This window comes from Perognathus longimembris, chromosome 17 (genome assembly GCF_023159225.1).
Source record: "Perognathus longimembris pacificus isolate PPM17 chromosome 17, ASM2315922v1, whole genome shotgun sequence".
NCBI lineage: Eukaryota > Metazoa > Chordata > Mammalia > Rodentia > Heteromyidae > Perognathus > Perognathus longimembris.
Window position 1 is genome coordinate 55,552,691 of NC_063177.1, and position 15,328 is coordinate 55,568,018.

General features: G+C 72.8%; 1 protein-coding gene across 1 annotated transcript; it reads left to right on the forward strand.

Moving 5' to 3' along the window:
* Position 1: 1 nt before the first annotated feature.
* Positions 2–14,450, forward strand: Bahcc1 (BAH domain and coiled-coil containing 1; the record flags this gene model as incomplete). Its single annotated transcript, XM_048366908.1, is given in 23 exon segments — positions 2–16; positions 121–454; positions 2,261–3,064; positions 4,848–4,929; positions 4,931–5,048; positions 5,167–5,303; positions 5,980–6,108; positions 7,845–7,959; positions 8,555–8,834; positions 9,412–9,594; positions 9,712–10,013; positions 10,357–10,464; positions 10,658–10,865; positions 11,021–11,135; positions 11,224–11,299; positions 11,398–11,506; positions 11,964–12,080; positions 12,263–12,439; positions 12,596–13,179; positions 13,181–13,474; positions 13,476–13,757; positions 13,891–14,127; positions 14,212–14,450. Coding segments are annotated over 23 exon segments (5,013 nt in total), but the record flags the coding sequence as incomplete, so codon positions are not given.
* Positions 14,451–15,328: the final 878 nt, after the last annotated feature.

The following is a 15,328-nucleotide window of genomic DNA, read 5'->3' on the forward strand; positions in this document are numbered from 1 at the left end:
GGCTGCCCAGTTCCAGGTACCCCCGCCTCGCCCGGCGGCGCCCCAGGAGAGCTCCCGCCTGCCCCCCGCCCCCGCGGTGCCGCGGGCCCGCCCCGCTGAGCCTCTCCTCCTCCCCACCAGCGGAAGCCCGAGGACCACCACGCGGAGCTGGAGGAGCCCGCCCAGGAGAAGGCCCCCAAGTCCACCCACAAGCCAGTTGCCTTAACCCCCTTGGCCAAGGGCACGCCCTCGCCGGCCGCCGCCCCGGGCCCCGTCAAGCTGGCCCCCTGCTGCCACTCTCCCCCCCTCAAGACGCCCGCCAGCTGCCCCACGCCGCCGCCGCGCCCCAGTGCCCCCTGCACTTTACCCGCCTGTCCCGACGGCAGCCCTGGGCCCGGCTCCCAGGTGCCCGGTGCTGAGGACAAGAGTGGCCAGGGCCGGCGTCCTGGAGCCCACCTCCCCTCCTTGGAGCCAGGTGAGAGGGGGCGAGACTGGCGGGCGGGCCCTAAGTGGGCGGTGGGGGGGGGCTGCTCTTCCGGGCCCTGGGGACGCTGGCAGCCTTCCTTCACTCCCCTCTGGAGACATGTGGAGAAGCTGCCCCCCCCCCACTGCCCTCCACCCCTGGCAGGAGCGGGGAGATGGAGGCTGGGCCCCGCTGGCTGGCACGGGGCTGGCGGGGTTTGTGGGTGGCCATGTTCCGCAGTGGTGGTGACGGGACCGCAAAGGCACAGACACGGCCCCGGCCCTGGCCCCCGGCCCGTTCCGGCAAAGCTGGGCGAGGAGAGCCTGCCTGCAGCCATCGGGGCAAAAGCCCTCGCTGCCGGGGCGTGCGTGCATGTGTGTGTGCTCATGTGTGCGTGCGTGCGTGCGTGCATGTGTGTGCATGTGTGCGTGCTCGTGTGTGCATGTGTGTGTGCATGTGTGTGCGTGTGTGTGCATGTGCGTGCACACTCATGCGTGCGTGTGTGTGCGTGTGTGTGCATGTGCGTGCGCGCTCATGCGTGCGTGTGTGTGCTTGTGTGTGCATGTGTGCGTGCGCGCTCATGCGTGCGTGTGTGTGCTTGTGTGTGCATGTGTGCGTGCGTGCTCATGCGTGCGTGTGTGTGCCTGTGTGTGCATGTGTGCGTGCGTGCTCATGTGTGCGTGTGTGTGCATGTGTGCGTGCGTGCTCATGTGTGCGTGTGTGTGCGTGTGCGTGCATGTGCGTGCGCGCTCATGCGTGCGTGTGTGTGCGTGTGTGTGCGTGCGTGCTCATGTGTGCGTGTGCGTGCGTGTGTGTGCATGTGTGCGTGCGTGCTCATGTGTGCGTGTGTGCGTGTGTGCATGTGCGTGCATGCGCGCGTGCATGTGTGCGTGTGTGCATGTGCGTGCGCGCTCATGTGTGCGTGTGTGTGCATGTGTGCGTGCGTGCTCATGTGTGCGTGTGTGTGCGTGTGTGTGCATGTGTGCGTGCGCGCTCATGCGTGCGTGTGTGTGCTTGTGTGTGCATGTGTGCGTGCGTGCTCGTGCGTGCGTGTGTGTGCGTGTGTGTGCATGTGTGCGTGCGTGCTCATGTGTGCGTGTGTGTGCATGTGCGTGCGTGCTCATGCGTGCATGTGTGTGCGTGTGTGCGCGTGTGTGTGCATGTGCGTGCGCGCTCATGCGTGCGTGTGTGTGCATGTGTGCGTGCGTGCTCATGCGTGCGTGTGTGTGCATGTGTGTGCATGTGCGTGCATGCGCGCGTGCATGTGTGCGTGTGTGCATGTGCGTGCGCGCTCATGCGTGCGTGTGTGTGCGTGTGTGTGCATGTGCGTGCGCGCTCATGCGTGCGTGTGTGTGCGTGTGTGTGCATGTGCGTGCGCGCTCATGTGTGCGTGTGTGTGCATGTGCGTGCGCGCTCATGCGTGCGTGTGTGTGCGTGTGTGTGCATGTGCGTGTGCGCTCATGCGTGCGTGTGTGTGCGTGTAGAGGGGAAGGGGTGGTGGAGGTCCTGCAATGGGGCACCCCCCCACCTTGTGATTCTCCGAATCAGAATGAGGGCTCCCTCTGAAGCCCGCGTGGCCAGCGGGGCGTCCCCCGGTCCACAGCAGAGGGTTCGGGTTTGGGGAAGCCTTGCTTCAGGCGCCGTGCTTTGAAACCCCCCACTTTGGGGACTAGGAATACTGTGCCCTCCCAGGGATGGCCGGAGCAGAGGGGCCGTCTCGGGGGTCTCACTTCCAGTCGCCCCTTACTGTGCGCGGCGCCCCCGTCTCCCCCCCCCCCCCGCGGCCCCCGCCTCGCTGACCGGCGCCCTCTTCCACAGATCTGCCTCCGGGATTCCCGTGCCCCCCAGCCAGCACGGGCTTCTCCTCCCTCCCCTCAGATGTGCACTCCTCAGACCTCCCGGACCCCGAAACTATGCAAACCGCCCCCCCGGGGGCCCAGTCTGAGCCGGCGAGGAGCAGGACGTTGTGTCCCGGGGAGCCGGCCCCCTGCAGCCCCGGGAGCCTGGAGGGAGCTGAGCTGCTGGCGGGGGCCCCGGGGGCCCCCCGGGACCTGGCCGCCCCGGCCCACCCTGCAGAGCGGGGCTCCCTAGGGAAGGCAGAGGACCCCAGCCCCCCGGAAGGGCTACGAGAACTGCGATTCGGGGAGCTCGAGGCCGCCGGCCAGGCTGATTCTACTCAGGGAGGGACGCAGGAGGAGAGGACCGGAGAGGAGGGGGCCCCGCGGGGCGTCTCCCCTCAGACGCCGGGGTGGCAGGCCGGGAGCTCAGGTACCCCGGACGAGGACGAGGAGGAAACGCGGCGAGCCCCAGACACGGCCGGGCCGCCGGAGGAGGAGGCCCCGCCGGAGGAGGGGGGCGGGGGAGACTCCGAGGACGACTGGGGGCCTGCGGGCGGCGGCCCCTCCCCCAGAGCCCTGCCGGGCCTGGACGCTCTGGTGGCCGCTACCGTGGACCTGGGAGACCTGCCCGGCGCGGGCCCGCCGGAGCCGCCGCCCCCGGCCGCCCCCGGGCCCCCCCGCGTGGCCCCCCGGCCCTGCGGCTCAGGGATTCACGGCATCGCCCTGCTCAGCGAGCTGGCCGACCTGGAGATTCAGCGGCAGAGGTCCGAGCGCACCGCGCAAGGTGAGCGGGGCCCCCCGCGGGCTGAGGGCCGGGCGGCTAGCGGGGCCCGGCTCACGGGGCAGAGTCCTTCCCCCGCGCACCCGCCCGCATGCGTGTGGCGGGCCGGGGCCCCCGCACCAGCCCAGCCCCCCCCCCCCGCCGTGGCTTCGAGGGGCGCCTTTGAGGACCGATTTGTGTTGTTTCCAAAGCCGGGCGGAGGCTCTCTGTGGAGTCCTCAGCAGGAAAGGCTGTGTCCTCCCCTTCTTGGTCACTCTAGAAAGTTCCAGGGAGAGGACGCTGGCTGGGGTCAATGAGCCCTAGACTGGCGGGCTCACGGGTGGCCCCTTGGGGCTGCGGAGCTGCCTGCTCCCGTGAGCCTGTGGAGGAGAGGAGCTCCGGGCGCCCCCCCCCCCCCGCCACCCAGAGACCCCTCCCCTGCCAGGGGGCCGCCCCTCGGTGCCCACACCTCCTCCCCCGCCCTCCCTTGGGGTCCCAGAGGAAGGCCCCCCAGGGGGAGCACCCCACCCCCGCCTCACGTCTCCCGCTATTTATAGGAAGGAGCTAACAAGGTCCTCAGGGCTAGGCCTTTCCCCCCCCCCACAGCCCTCCCCCCTCCCCCCGCCTTTGTGCTGCGTGGAGCTAACATGCCCTTCCCGCGAAGCTCCGCGTCCTTACTCCTCTGCCGGGTCCTGAGCAGCCGGCCGTGGGCAGCCCCGGCGGAGGCCCTGCTCCTCCGAGGAGCTGCTCGTGCAGAGGGGAGTAAGCGGGGAGCCCTGCGGGGCTCGGGCCCCAGCCAGACGCTGGCGAGGCCGGCCCGGCCCTCCTGGGCGTCAGGGCCCAGCTCCGGGGGACTCCGTGTGTGTGTGCAAGTGTGTGCGCGTGTCCGCGTGCAGCCGCAGTGGGAGTGTGCATCTGTGTCTGTGTGCACGCGGGTGTGCGGGTGCCCGCAGGGACCGCAGTGCGTGCGTGGAGTCCATCGGCGTAGCGCAGGTGTCCTGGGTGGAACCCCGCGTTGGCCACACCGGGGTGCGTGGGACCCGTCGGGCCCGCCTGCCGTTCCCGAGCGTGGGAGGACTCAGCCCCAGCCAGCCGCCCCGCCACGCCCCTTCCTCCTGAGAGCAGCCCGCCCCCCGATCGTCAGCTCCCCACCCCCGCCCTGGTCCCGTCCTGAGCCGGTGCAGAGCCGGTGGCCGTGGGGCGGGCGGCTGGTGGGCTCTGCCGGCCCGCGGGCTCCGTCCTCCGCCTCTAGGCCTCTCCCCGACGTGGCTGCTGCTGGCCGTTGCGTATTCCTGGGGTCACCGAGACCACTGGCGGAGGCCCGTGGCCCCGCACTGACCCCACCGGCAGGCACAGGCACCCCGGACCTCCTTCCTACCGGGGCCGGGCTCGCCGCGAGGGGGAAAGGGCAGGGGCGGCCCCCCGGCACCCCGAGTGCACGTGGGAGGTGGAGGGGCAGGCCCGTGTGCTCCGCAGTGAGATGGGGGGCTGGGGCGTCCCCCTGGAGCCGGGGCAGACCCCGCACGGGGTCAGCCTCACGGGCCCGCGGCCTGTGCACCACCCGTCTGCCCTGCCCTTGCGAGTGGAGGCTCGGTGTGCCCCGCCCCGTCAGACCCCAGAGCCCCTGGGAGGCCGCCGGCAGGGCTGGGAACACCGGGCCGCAAGATCCGACATCCCGTGCCCCCGGGCCCCCGTCCCCCGTCGGCCCGGAGCCTGCGGGGCTGCCCTGTGCTCTGACCTTGTCCTGGGCGGGGCCCTCCTCACGCCCCAAGGGCGGGGTGACCCACACGGAGCCCCCTGACCCCAGCAGGGGACGAGGACGTGCTGGCCTTCAACCTGCAGCACCTCGCCACGCTGGCCACGGCCTGGTCGCTGGCGGAGGCCGCCGGCCCGCTCGGCCCCGCCCCCGCCGCCGCCCCCCCCCACCGCCGCCCGCCGCGGGCCCGGCCTCACCCCCCGCATGCGGATCCAGCAGCGCAAGGACACCTGGACCCCCAGGAGCAAGCCCGTGAGTGGGGGGGCCTGAGCTCTACCTCCCCGCGGGGCCACGCGGGGCGGGGTCCCCCCCCCCCGCACCCCAGCCTGAGTCCCTCGCGCGCCCTCAGGCCCTGGCCCTCCGCACACAGGTGTGCCCGCTGAAGGCCGCCATCGAGCGGCTGGACACGCAGGAGGTGGGCATCCGCATGCAGCTCGCCGAGCTCCAGCGGCGCTACAAGGAGAAGCAGCGGGAGCTGGCGCGCCTGCAGCGCAGACACGACCACGAGTACGCGGCTGGGGGGCGGGGGGGGGGCCTGCTGGGGCTGGGGGCGGGTCCCGGGCAGGTGGGGGGGGCTCTGCTGGGGCTGGGGGCGGGTCCCGGGCAGGTGGGGGGGGCTCTGCTGGGGCTGGGGGCGGGTCCCGGGCAGGGGGGCGGGTCCCGGGGCTGGGGGCGGGTCCCGGGCAGGGGGGGCGGGTCCCGGGGCTGGGGGCGGGTCCCGGGCAGGGGGGGCGGGGCCAGGTCCCGGGCAGGTGCGGGCGCGCACTAGGCCCTGTCTGGCGCTTGGGAGGCAGGGCGGGCCTGGGAAAGGGGCGTCTGGGGGTCCTCTGGAGGCTAGCCCTCCGATCGGGCTTTTGTCCTGAGAGGAAGCCCAGCCCAGGAAAGCCTCGGCGGGCGAGCCCGGGCCCAGCCAGGCCGTGTGGAGTGGACCTGCCCACGGCGGGACCCCCGTCCCCCGCGTCTGGCCCTGACGGGGCACAGAGGCCAGTAGGTGGACAGGGGTGACGGGTTGAGTGACCCGGGGGAGGCGGAGCTCCCGGGCGGAGCCCTGCCCTCAGCTCCCGGCCCCCGCAGCCTCCCGGGGGCACTACCCGCCGCTAGAAGGCAGAGGGAGGGAGTTGAAGGGGCCAGGGGGGCGGGGGGAGGGGCATAAACTCCGGACCCTCCCCCCTTCGGCCCTCAGAAGAGAGGAGAGTTCTCGGAGCCCCGCACGGCGGGGGCCCGGTCGGCCGAGGAAGCGCAAGCACTCGAGCTCGCTGCCCAGCCTGCGTCCCGGGGGCCCGCTCGCCAGGAGCGAGGGCAGGAAAGCCAAGTGAGTCCTAGGTTCGGGGGACGGGGCGGGCGGGCCGGGCAGGGGGGCCCCGCTCCCGTCTCGGGCGCCCTGGCTCCCTGGCCTGCTGGCTCAAGGCCTCTGCCGGGACCCGGGGCCTTCGCGGGTGTGCAGAGCTTGGCGGGGGGCCCGCGGGGCGGGAGGGCCCCCGGCGCCCACGCCCGCCTCCCGGGAAGCGCGGCCCGTGGCCAGGGCCGCGGCCCGGCGCCCCCCGCCCCGGCCCCGCGCGTGGGACGCGGCGTGGCGTGAAAGGCTCTTTATCTGCGCTGTATAAAGTCGTCGGTCACGCTGCGCTGCGGCTCACGGCGGCTGCACGCACGATGTTATTATCCATTACCCGCCCGGCGCCGTCGTTGGCCCACTCCCGGGCCGGGCATAATTGTCCTTCTCGGCTACAAATTGCCTCTCCCGGCAGGCCCATTTGCATAAATCCTCCGAGCTCCTCCAAACACGATTGGCGCGCGCGTGTGTGCACTGCATCAATCCTGATGATTTGGTAATAATAGTTAAATCGGCACTAAATGGTTCCTTCAATTAAGACAGAGGCAAAAAATTAATCTCAGGGCTTTATGTCACAAAACATTAGCAAACGCAGAGAAGGTTTTGGGGCGGGGGAGTTTGCGTGGGCCGCAGGCACCCCGGGACTCACCATATGGCGGGGTGGGGGGGGGCCGCTGTCCCTCCACTCTGCCCTCGTGGACAGGGCAGGGCCACCGGAGGCAGCGTGGACCTGAGGCTGCTCCCGGGCCGGCCTGGGTGTGGTCCTCGTGCTGCACTCCAGCCCCGGCCAGGAAACCTGGCCAGCACGACCCCGTGCCGCCCACCTTGAACCCGCCCTGGAGGGCAGCAGCCTCCGCCCTCCCCCCCCACCCCCACCCCAGCCTCCAGCTCCAATCCGCGGGGGGCCAGGGGCAGAGCCCGGTACCGGCCGGAAGCGGGGAGGCCGGGCCGCGGGGGGCTGGGCGCCAGGCGGCTCCTGGGGTCTCAGGGACTTCCTCTCCGGACAGGAAGGTGCCCGGGTGGAAAGCTGGCCGGCCAGCTAGCTCCCTTCTGCACCTGGGGGTGGGAGGCCAAGCCTCCAGCCTCAGTTTCCCCATGGAGACGTGGGGCACGTGGGGCGGGAGGCATGAAGGGCGGGTGGGGCACGGCCTCCCTCCAGCCGTGTCTGACCTCCGCCGAGGACTCGGCACACCCGTGGGTGTCGGAGAGCGGGCTGCACCCCAGGGGCTCCCAGATCCATGTGAACGATGGAGAGCAGGGTGGGCGCGGGGTCCTAGCACAGGACCCCGAGGAGGGCCGGCCCTGGGCGGTGGGGGGCCGCCGCCGCGTGACACTTCCGGGCCGTGTGGAGCACACACGCACACGCGCGCGCACACGCACACACAGGCGCTCAGGTGACTCCCGCTCTCCAGGTTGATCGGAGCCACTGCCCACGCCACCCCCCCCCCCCAGCTTGGTCACCGTGATTACAAGCCCCCAGGCCATCCCTCCCCAGCGGGGTGCCAGGAGGAGCGGGGGAGCAGAACCCAGGGCAGGGGTGGGCTGGGGACACAGGGGAGGGGAGCCCAGGGACGCCCTCCGGCCTTCTGAGCGGCCTCCTCCGCCCCCGAGGGCGTCCTGTCCCGGGCCGAGGCGGAGGCTGCCGGAGGCGGGGAGGCCTGGGCGTGGAGGCCCCGCGGCCGGCCCGCCTGTGCCCACCGCCGCCGCCTGGTCCGCAGGGCGGTGCGGGCCGGCCTGAGTCTGCTGTGTGCGGAGCTCCAAGCCGAGGCACCCCCGAGGAAGCAGAGCAAGCTGGAGAAGAGCATCTACGTGGACCTGCAGACGGCCTCCGCGGTGAGTCCCGGCCCCCGCCCCACGCCGCAGCGGCCGCCCCGCCCGCACCCTCCCCTCCCCGGCGGGTGGCCCCCCGCGCCACCCTCCCGGCCTCTGTGGCGGCGGTCGCGGGGCCCGCCCGGCACGCGGACTCTCTCTTTCTTTGGTACCCGTCCCAGCACTTGAACTCAGGGCCTGAGCGTGCCCGGTGTGGTGGGCTCGCGGTGTGTGTGTGTCCTTTGCTCGCGGTTAGCGCTCTGCCGCTCGCGCCCGCTGTATGTCTGACTTTCTGCTGGCTCACTGGAGACGAGGGTCCCGCAGACTCTCCTCTCCAGGCTGGCTCTGATCTGGGGTCCTCAGACGCCGTCCTTCCCACCGGCCCCCCTTTCAGAGACGCAAATGGCTTTTACCTGCCACCCCCCCCCCCAGTTCCCCGGCCCTGCCTTCCCCGCCCGGGGTGGGGGGGGCGGCCGTCCCCACCGTGTCCCCAGCGGGCAGGCCCAGAGCCCCAGCCCGCGTCTCCTCAGCCCCTGGGCCGGGCAGGGCCCCCCGCTGCTGCTGCCTGAGCCCACCGAGCCCGGGCCCCCCTGACCGCAGCGCCCCTCCCCGGCCGCAGGAGAAGGTCCGGTGTAAGAAGAGCGGCGGGCAGGGCGGGCTGGCGTCCCCGGCGGCTCTCAAGGTGGCGCAGCTGAAGCCGGACGTCAAGAGCAAGGCGCTGCCGGCCGGCCTCGGCTCCTTCCCGCGCAGGGAGGCCGCCCCGGGCGGGCGTCTCCGGAAGCTGTCCCGGGCCCAGAGCGCCAAGGCGTCGGCGGCCCGGCACTCGCCCGGCGGGGCTGGCGGCAGGGAGGCGCCCCGGTTCCCCTCCCAGCCGGCGGGGGCCAGGGCGCACGAGGCAGGCAAGTGGCAGGGGGGCGTGGCCCTGGTCTCCCGAGGGCGGAGGAGGGGCGGGCGGGGCCACGCCGGCACCGCCGCCCAGGGGAGCTTCCCACGGCCCCACAGCCCCACGGACCCGGCCCGGGCCGAGAGCCTCGCCCAGGTGGAGCTCATCCGCATTCGGCACGGGGAAGCCGGGTCCCCTGGGTGCATCCTGGAAGTGGGTTAAAATAGCCCGTCCTGCGCCCGCTTCCGCGCCTACAGCGGGCGAGCAGACGGGTCCACAGACGAGAGCCTGCAAAAATAGACGCTTCCTCCCTCCCGGCCCCTTCCCCGGGGTCAGCAGCCCCAGAAAGAACAAAGGAGGGGTCGCGGGGGGCGGGGGGGGGGGCAGGAAGCCCAGGGCCCTGTGTGCCAGGAGACCACAGAGGGGAAGGGGCTCTGGGGACGGGGCCCAGCCCTCCACTTCCGTCCCCGGCCAGACGCCCCTGGTGGGGGCGGGGGCTCCCAGTTCCCGCACTCCTCCGAAAGCAGCCCTCCCCCCCAGACGAGCCCCCCATGGCAGTGCCCACGGCGGGTTCACCAAGCCCCTGTCCCCAGGCAGCGGCTACGACAGCGAGGACGGCCACCCGCTGCTGGGGGCGGAGGGGGCGCCCCGGGAGGCGGAGCTGGTGCTGCACCCCGGGGCGGGCGGAGCCCCCCTGGGGCCCTCGCCTTCCTCCGTGGTCAAGATGGAAGCCAACCAGAAAGCCAAGAAGAAGAAGGAGCGGCAGAGCCTGTTAGGTGAGCAGGAGGCGGCGGCAAGGCCCCGCGCCGGGACCCCCCCCGTGCCCCCCCCCCCGCGCGCCAGGACCCCCCACTCACCCCCCCTGACAGCCCCCCCTCCGCTCCCTCCCCCAGGGGCCTGCCGCCTGTCCAGCCCTGAGAGCCAGGTCAAGATCAAGAGGCAGGCCGTGAAGGCCAAGGCGGGCCCCAAGCTGGAGCGGGCCCCGGGGCGGCGGCCCCCCGGCGCCCCGGGCAAGAAGAAGGGCAAGGGCAAGGCCCAGGGCGGCCTGCGCGCGGAGCCGGGGCCCGGCGGCGGCAGGGAGGCCGTGTTCGGCCCCGCCCGGGCCTTCGCCGCCCGCGAGGAGGGCGGCGCGCTGGTCAGCGAGCGCCTCAAGAGGGCCACGCGCAAGAGCGGCGTGCTGCAGCCCGTCCTGCGGGTACGGCGGGCAAGGGCGCGGGCGGGCGCGGGTCCTCCCACCCACTATCCCCCCCACCCCGCCCCCGGGAGGACCCTCCCCACACCCCCCACCCCGGGAGGCCCCCCGCCCCCAGGAGGCCCCGCCCCGCTCCCGCCACGCCCCCGGGAGGCCCCGCCCCCACCACGCCCGCGAGGCCACACCCCCACCACGCCCCTGGAGGCCACGCCCCCGCCACGCCCCTGGAGGCCACACCCCACCACGCCCCGGGAGGCCACGCCCCCACCGCGCCCCTGGAGGCCACGCCCCCGGGAGGCCCTGCCATCCTCGCCCCCTGGTCCCCCTTCCTCCTCTGACCCCGCAGCGTAAGAACGGGGCCCTGTCCATCGCCCTGTCCGCCCGCAACGCCAAGGCCATCCTGGGGAAGGGCAGGAAGCTGGGCAAGGTGAAGAGCAAGACGGTCCGCAAGCAGGTAGCAGTCGGCCCCGCCCGCCCGCCCACCCCCCCCAGAGCCCCGCGGGGCCCAGCCCCCCTCCCGCCCGCCCCCCAGAGCCCCGCGGGGCCCAGCCCCCTGACCCGTCCGCCCCCCAGAGCCCAGCCCCCCTCCCGTCCGCCCCCCAGAGCCCCGCGGGGCCCAGCCCCCTGACCCGTCCGCCCGCGCGCAGGGCCCCGGCCGGGCTGTGAGCCGGCTGCTGGAGAGCTTCACGGTGGAGGACGACTTCGAGTTCGATGACGGCAGCAGCTTCTCGGAGGAGGAGGACGAGGAGGAGGAGGAGGATGAAGAGGAGGATGACGAGGAGGAGGAGGAGGAGGAGGAGGAGGAGGAGGAGGAGGCCGCCGAGCAGCTGAGCGCGGAGCAGAGCGCAGCCCTGGGTGAGCCGGGCCGGGCCGGGCCGGGCTGCGGGGCCGGGCGGGGCTGGGTGGGGCCTGCGGGACGGGGCGGGGCCGGGCGGGGCTGGGCGGGGCCAGGGCTGCGGGGCCGGGCGCGGGCTGCAGGGCGAGCGGCCGGGCTGTCGCCTCTTCCACAGCGCGGTCCTGCACCATCCACAAGGAGGACCTGCAGGACGGGCTGCCCGTGCTCATCCCCAAGGAGGACAGCCTGCTCTACGCCGGCAGCGTCAGGACCCTGCAGCCCCCCGACATGTGAGCGCGGGCCTGCGTGCGGGGGCCTGGCGGGGGGGGGGCGGGGACCCCGCGGGCCGCTCACGCGCCCCTCGGCCTGTGCCCTCAGCTACAGCATCGTCATCGAGGGGGAGAGAGGCAACCGGCAGCGCATCTACTCGCTGGAGCAGCTGCTGCAGGAGGCGGTGAGGACCGGTCCTGGGGGGAGGGGGCAGCCAGCGAGCCCCCAGGGCCCCCCACGCCTCGGCCTCCTCACCCAGCGCCGCCTGACGGCCCCCCGCAGGTCCTCGACGTGCGGCCGCAGTCCAGCCGGTACCTTCCGCCCGGCACGCGCGTCTGCGCCTACTGGAGCCAGAAGTCTCGCTGCCTGTACCCGGGCAACGTGGTCCGAGGTGAGCGCGGCCGGGACCCCCAGAGCTCCCCAAAGGGACCCCACCGTGTGGCTGGCCCCGAGGACCCGAGCGTCCCGTCTAAGCAGACCCGGCAAGGAAGGAGAGGAAAATCTAGAAGGAAAAGAGCCCGAGCCCCGGGGCCGAGGTCCCCAAACTCGCAGGCATCCCAGCTCCACCAGGTCACGCTTCCTGAGCCCAGGAAGGCCGGTGGGGTCCGGGGTGGGGGCTCAGCGCAGGGGGTGACGCCCGGCAGGGGAGGAGGGCTTGCCCCCGGGGGTGTGGCCGGGCGGCGGGGTGTGCGGAGCAGGTGGGGGAAGGGGTGGCTGGCCCGGGAGGCCGAGGGTCGGCTCTGCTCCCCGGGACTAGATGTGGTCAGGGAGCCGCGCCCTTCCCTCCTCCCTTCCTTCCCCTCCCTCCCCCTCCGCGGCCCCGCTCAGCGCCGCCCACCCCTCCGCAGGCACCTCCAGCGATGAGGAGGACTTGGACTCGGTGCTGGTCGAGTTTGACGACGGGGACACCGGCCACATCGCCGTCTCTAACATCAGGCTTCTGCCTCCTGACTTCAAGATCCAGTGTGAGCCCCCAGCAGCCCCCGGGGCCCTTCCTGCCGGGCCCAGGCTCCCGAGGGGAGGGGCACAGGGTGGGGGTCACCCATGGAGGGAGGCCCACGATGAGGCCCCCCCTCCACTGAGGAGGGGGGTACAGGGCCGGGGTCACCCGTGGAGGCGGGCCCGCACCGAACCCCTCCCCCCACAGGCACAGAGCCGTCTCCAGCCCTGCTGGTGTCCAGCAATTGCCGGAGAACCAAGAAAGTGTCCAGCGAGGCCCCCCCACCTAGCGAAGCCCCCACCCCCAGCCTGTCCCCTAAAGTGCAAGACGGTCTAGAAGCTTCCAAGACCCCCGGGAAGAAATCCATCAGCAAAGACAAAGCTGGTATTTGCAGGACTGGAGAACACGGCTGGGGGGTGGGGGGGAGGCCTGGGGGGGGGGAGGCGGCTCCTGGGGCTGTGGGGGCCTCTGGGGTGGGGGAGCCCGAGAGGCCCAGCTGCCGCCGCTGACTCTCCCTGCCCTCCCCCTCCCCCCCCCCAGGGAGAGCTGACCTCCTGACCTCAGGGGCCAAGTCCCCGTCCGGGGCCCCCGAGCACTTCCTGGGCCCCCGGGGCGGCCCCCTGCTGAGCTGGTCGGCCCTGGCGCAGAGCAAGCGGAGGGCGGCGGCGGGCGGCAAGGGGCCCGGGGTGCTGCAGAACCTCTTCCAGCTCCACGGCGGCGCCAAGAAGCTGCGGGCGCGCGAGGCGCTGTACCCCGTGCACGGCGTGGCCGCGCCCGTGTTCGGCAACGGCTTCCGCGCCGACTCCTTCAGCCGCCTGGCCAGCGCCTACGCGCCCTTCGTGGGCGGGGCGGGGGCGGGGCTGCCCGCCGGGGCCCACCGGCTGCTCCGGGCCAAGAAGGCGGAGCGGGCCGAGGCGGAGAAGGGCGGCCGGCGGCGGGCGGGCGGCGAGTTCCTGGTCAAGCTGGACCACGAGGGCGTGACCTCGCCCAAGAACAAGGCCTGCAAGGCGCTGCTCGTGGGCGAGAAGGACCCGGCGCCCAAGCCGGGGCGCCCGCCGCCCGGCCCCGGCTACGCGCCCCCGGCGGGCAGGGACCGGAAGGGGCGGGCGCCCGTCCACCCGCTGCCCCCTGGGGCTGGCGCTGCGCAAGTACGCGGGCCGGGCCGAGTGCCCGCTGGCCTGCGACAGCGACTGCCCCAGCTCCTACTCGGACGAGGACGAGGACGGCCCGGGGCTGGCGGCCGCCGTGCCCGCGCGCTTCCTGGCGCGCCTGTCCGCGTCCTCGTCCTCGTCCGGCTCCTCCAGCTCCTCCTCCGGCTCGCTGTCCACCTCCAGCCTCTGCTCCTCCGACAACGAGGACTCCTCCTACAGCTCCGAGGACGACGGCCCCGCGCTGCTGCTGCAGACCTGCCTCTCCCGCCCCCGTGCCCGCCCTGCTGGCCCCGCCCGACGCCCTGCGCGCCAAGCCGGGCGGCCCCCCGCCCCACGCCCCGCGCTGCTTCCTGTCCCGGGCCGCCGCGGCGGGCGGGGGCGCCGGGCCCAGCGGCGGCAGGCCCAAGCTCAAGCGCAAGGAGGCCCTGGGCTTCCCCAAAGCCAAAGAGCTCTCGCGGAGGCAGCGGCTGCCCTCCGTGGAAAACCGGCCAAAGATCTCGGCCTTCCTGCCCGCCCGGCAGCTGTGGAAGTGGTCCGGGAACCCCACGCAGGTACCGGGCGGCCCCCCCCGCGCGAGAGCAGCCCCCCCCCACCCCCCGCGGGCCCCGCCCCGGAGCCCCGCACGCCGGGCCCGCGTCCCCCGTGCCCTCAGTGCCCCTCCGCCCCTCCGCTTCCGCCCCACAGAGGCGGGGCATGAAGGGGAAGGCCCGGAAGCTGTTCTACAAGGCCATCGTCCGCGGCAAGGAGACGCTGTGCGTCGGGGACTGCGCCGTCTTCCTGTCGGCCGGGCGGCCCAACCTGCCCTACATCGGCCGCATCGAGAGCATGTGGGAGTCCTGGGGCAGCAACATGGTGGTGAGGGTCAAGTGGTTCTACCACCCCGAGGAGACCAAGCTGGGGAAGCGGCAGAGCGACGGGCGGGTGAGTGCAGCCCCTCGGGGCCGGGGGGGGCGGGGGGACCCCGGCCCCCGCCCGGCCTGACGCCCCCCACCCCCCGCCCCGCAGAACGCGCTGTACCAGTCGTGTCACGAGGACGAGAACGACGTGCAGACCATCTCCCACAAGTGCCAGGTGGTGGGGCGGGAGCAGTACGAGCAGATGACCCGGAGCCGCAAGTACCAGGACCGGCAGGACCTCTACTACCTGGCGGGCACCTACGACCCCACCACGGGGCGGCTGGTGACGGCGGACGGGGTGCCCATCCTGTGCTGAGCGCCCCGCCGGCCCCCCCAGAGCAAATATGCAAACCCACCGCGGCCGGGCCGGGCCCCCAAGCCGCTCCCCGGGAAGAGAGCGCCCAGGCCCGCCCCCCGCCCCCCGGCCTCCAGAGGACGCGGCCACTCTGTCCCCCCACAGTCCCCCCGAGATTAGAATCCAAGCCATATCTCCCTAGTACCTCTGACTGTCCCGCCAGGGAAAGCAGAAATCAGGTGTGTCGTCTATTTATTTCTCTATGTAAATACTGTATTTCTGCGGGGAAGTTTTACGGAAAGGAAGCGGAAGAGGATTTCCCCCCACCCCCACGATGTGTGTGAGCGTGTGTGTGCGTGCGTGCGTGCGTGTGTGCGCGTGCGGTCGTCTGTCCGTGTATCGTGTTCTGGAGTTTTCTTTGGAAATGCACTGTTGTCCTCAGCCTGGCTGGGGTCGGGGGGGCGTCTGCGAGCCCCGCCTCTCGGGGGCCGACCGCGGCCGGGGGGATTCAGACGCGAGCGCCTGTTCCGCGCATCTGGACCGCAGAAGTCCCGGGGTCGGGGACGGGGACGAGGTCTCCCGGACGCCGCCCGCCGGGGTCAGGTGGCCCCCTCTCTCTCTCGGGGGAGGGGGCGGCAGCCACGTCTATCTTACCTCTGTTGAAAAACAAAACAAAAACGAACAAAGTATTTTAAAGTATTGATAAGCGAAGGGGATGCTTATTTCCTGAATATTCCAAGGTGTTTCTGTTTCCACGGCCGGCCTGCTCCCGGGAGAAAGTCTGGCCTTCCCCCCTCCTCGAGGGCAGGGCCAGCCCCTTGGACCACCCCCACCCCACCACTGGAATCCCTTCTTCACCTCCCCCCCCCCCAGCCTCAACCTCCCTCTCTTAAGACCTTTTTTTTTTTGTCGGTCATAGGGCTTGAACTCA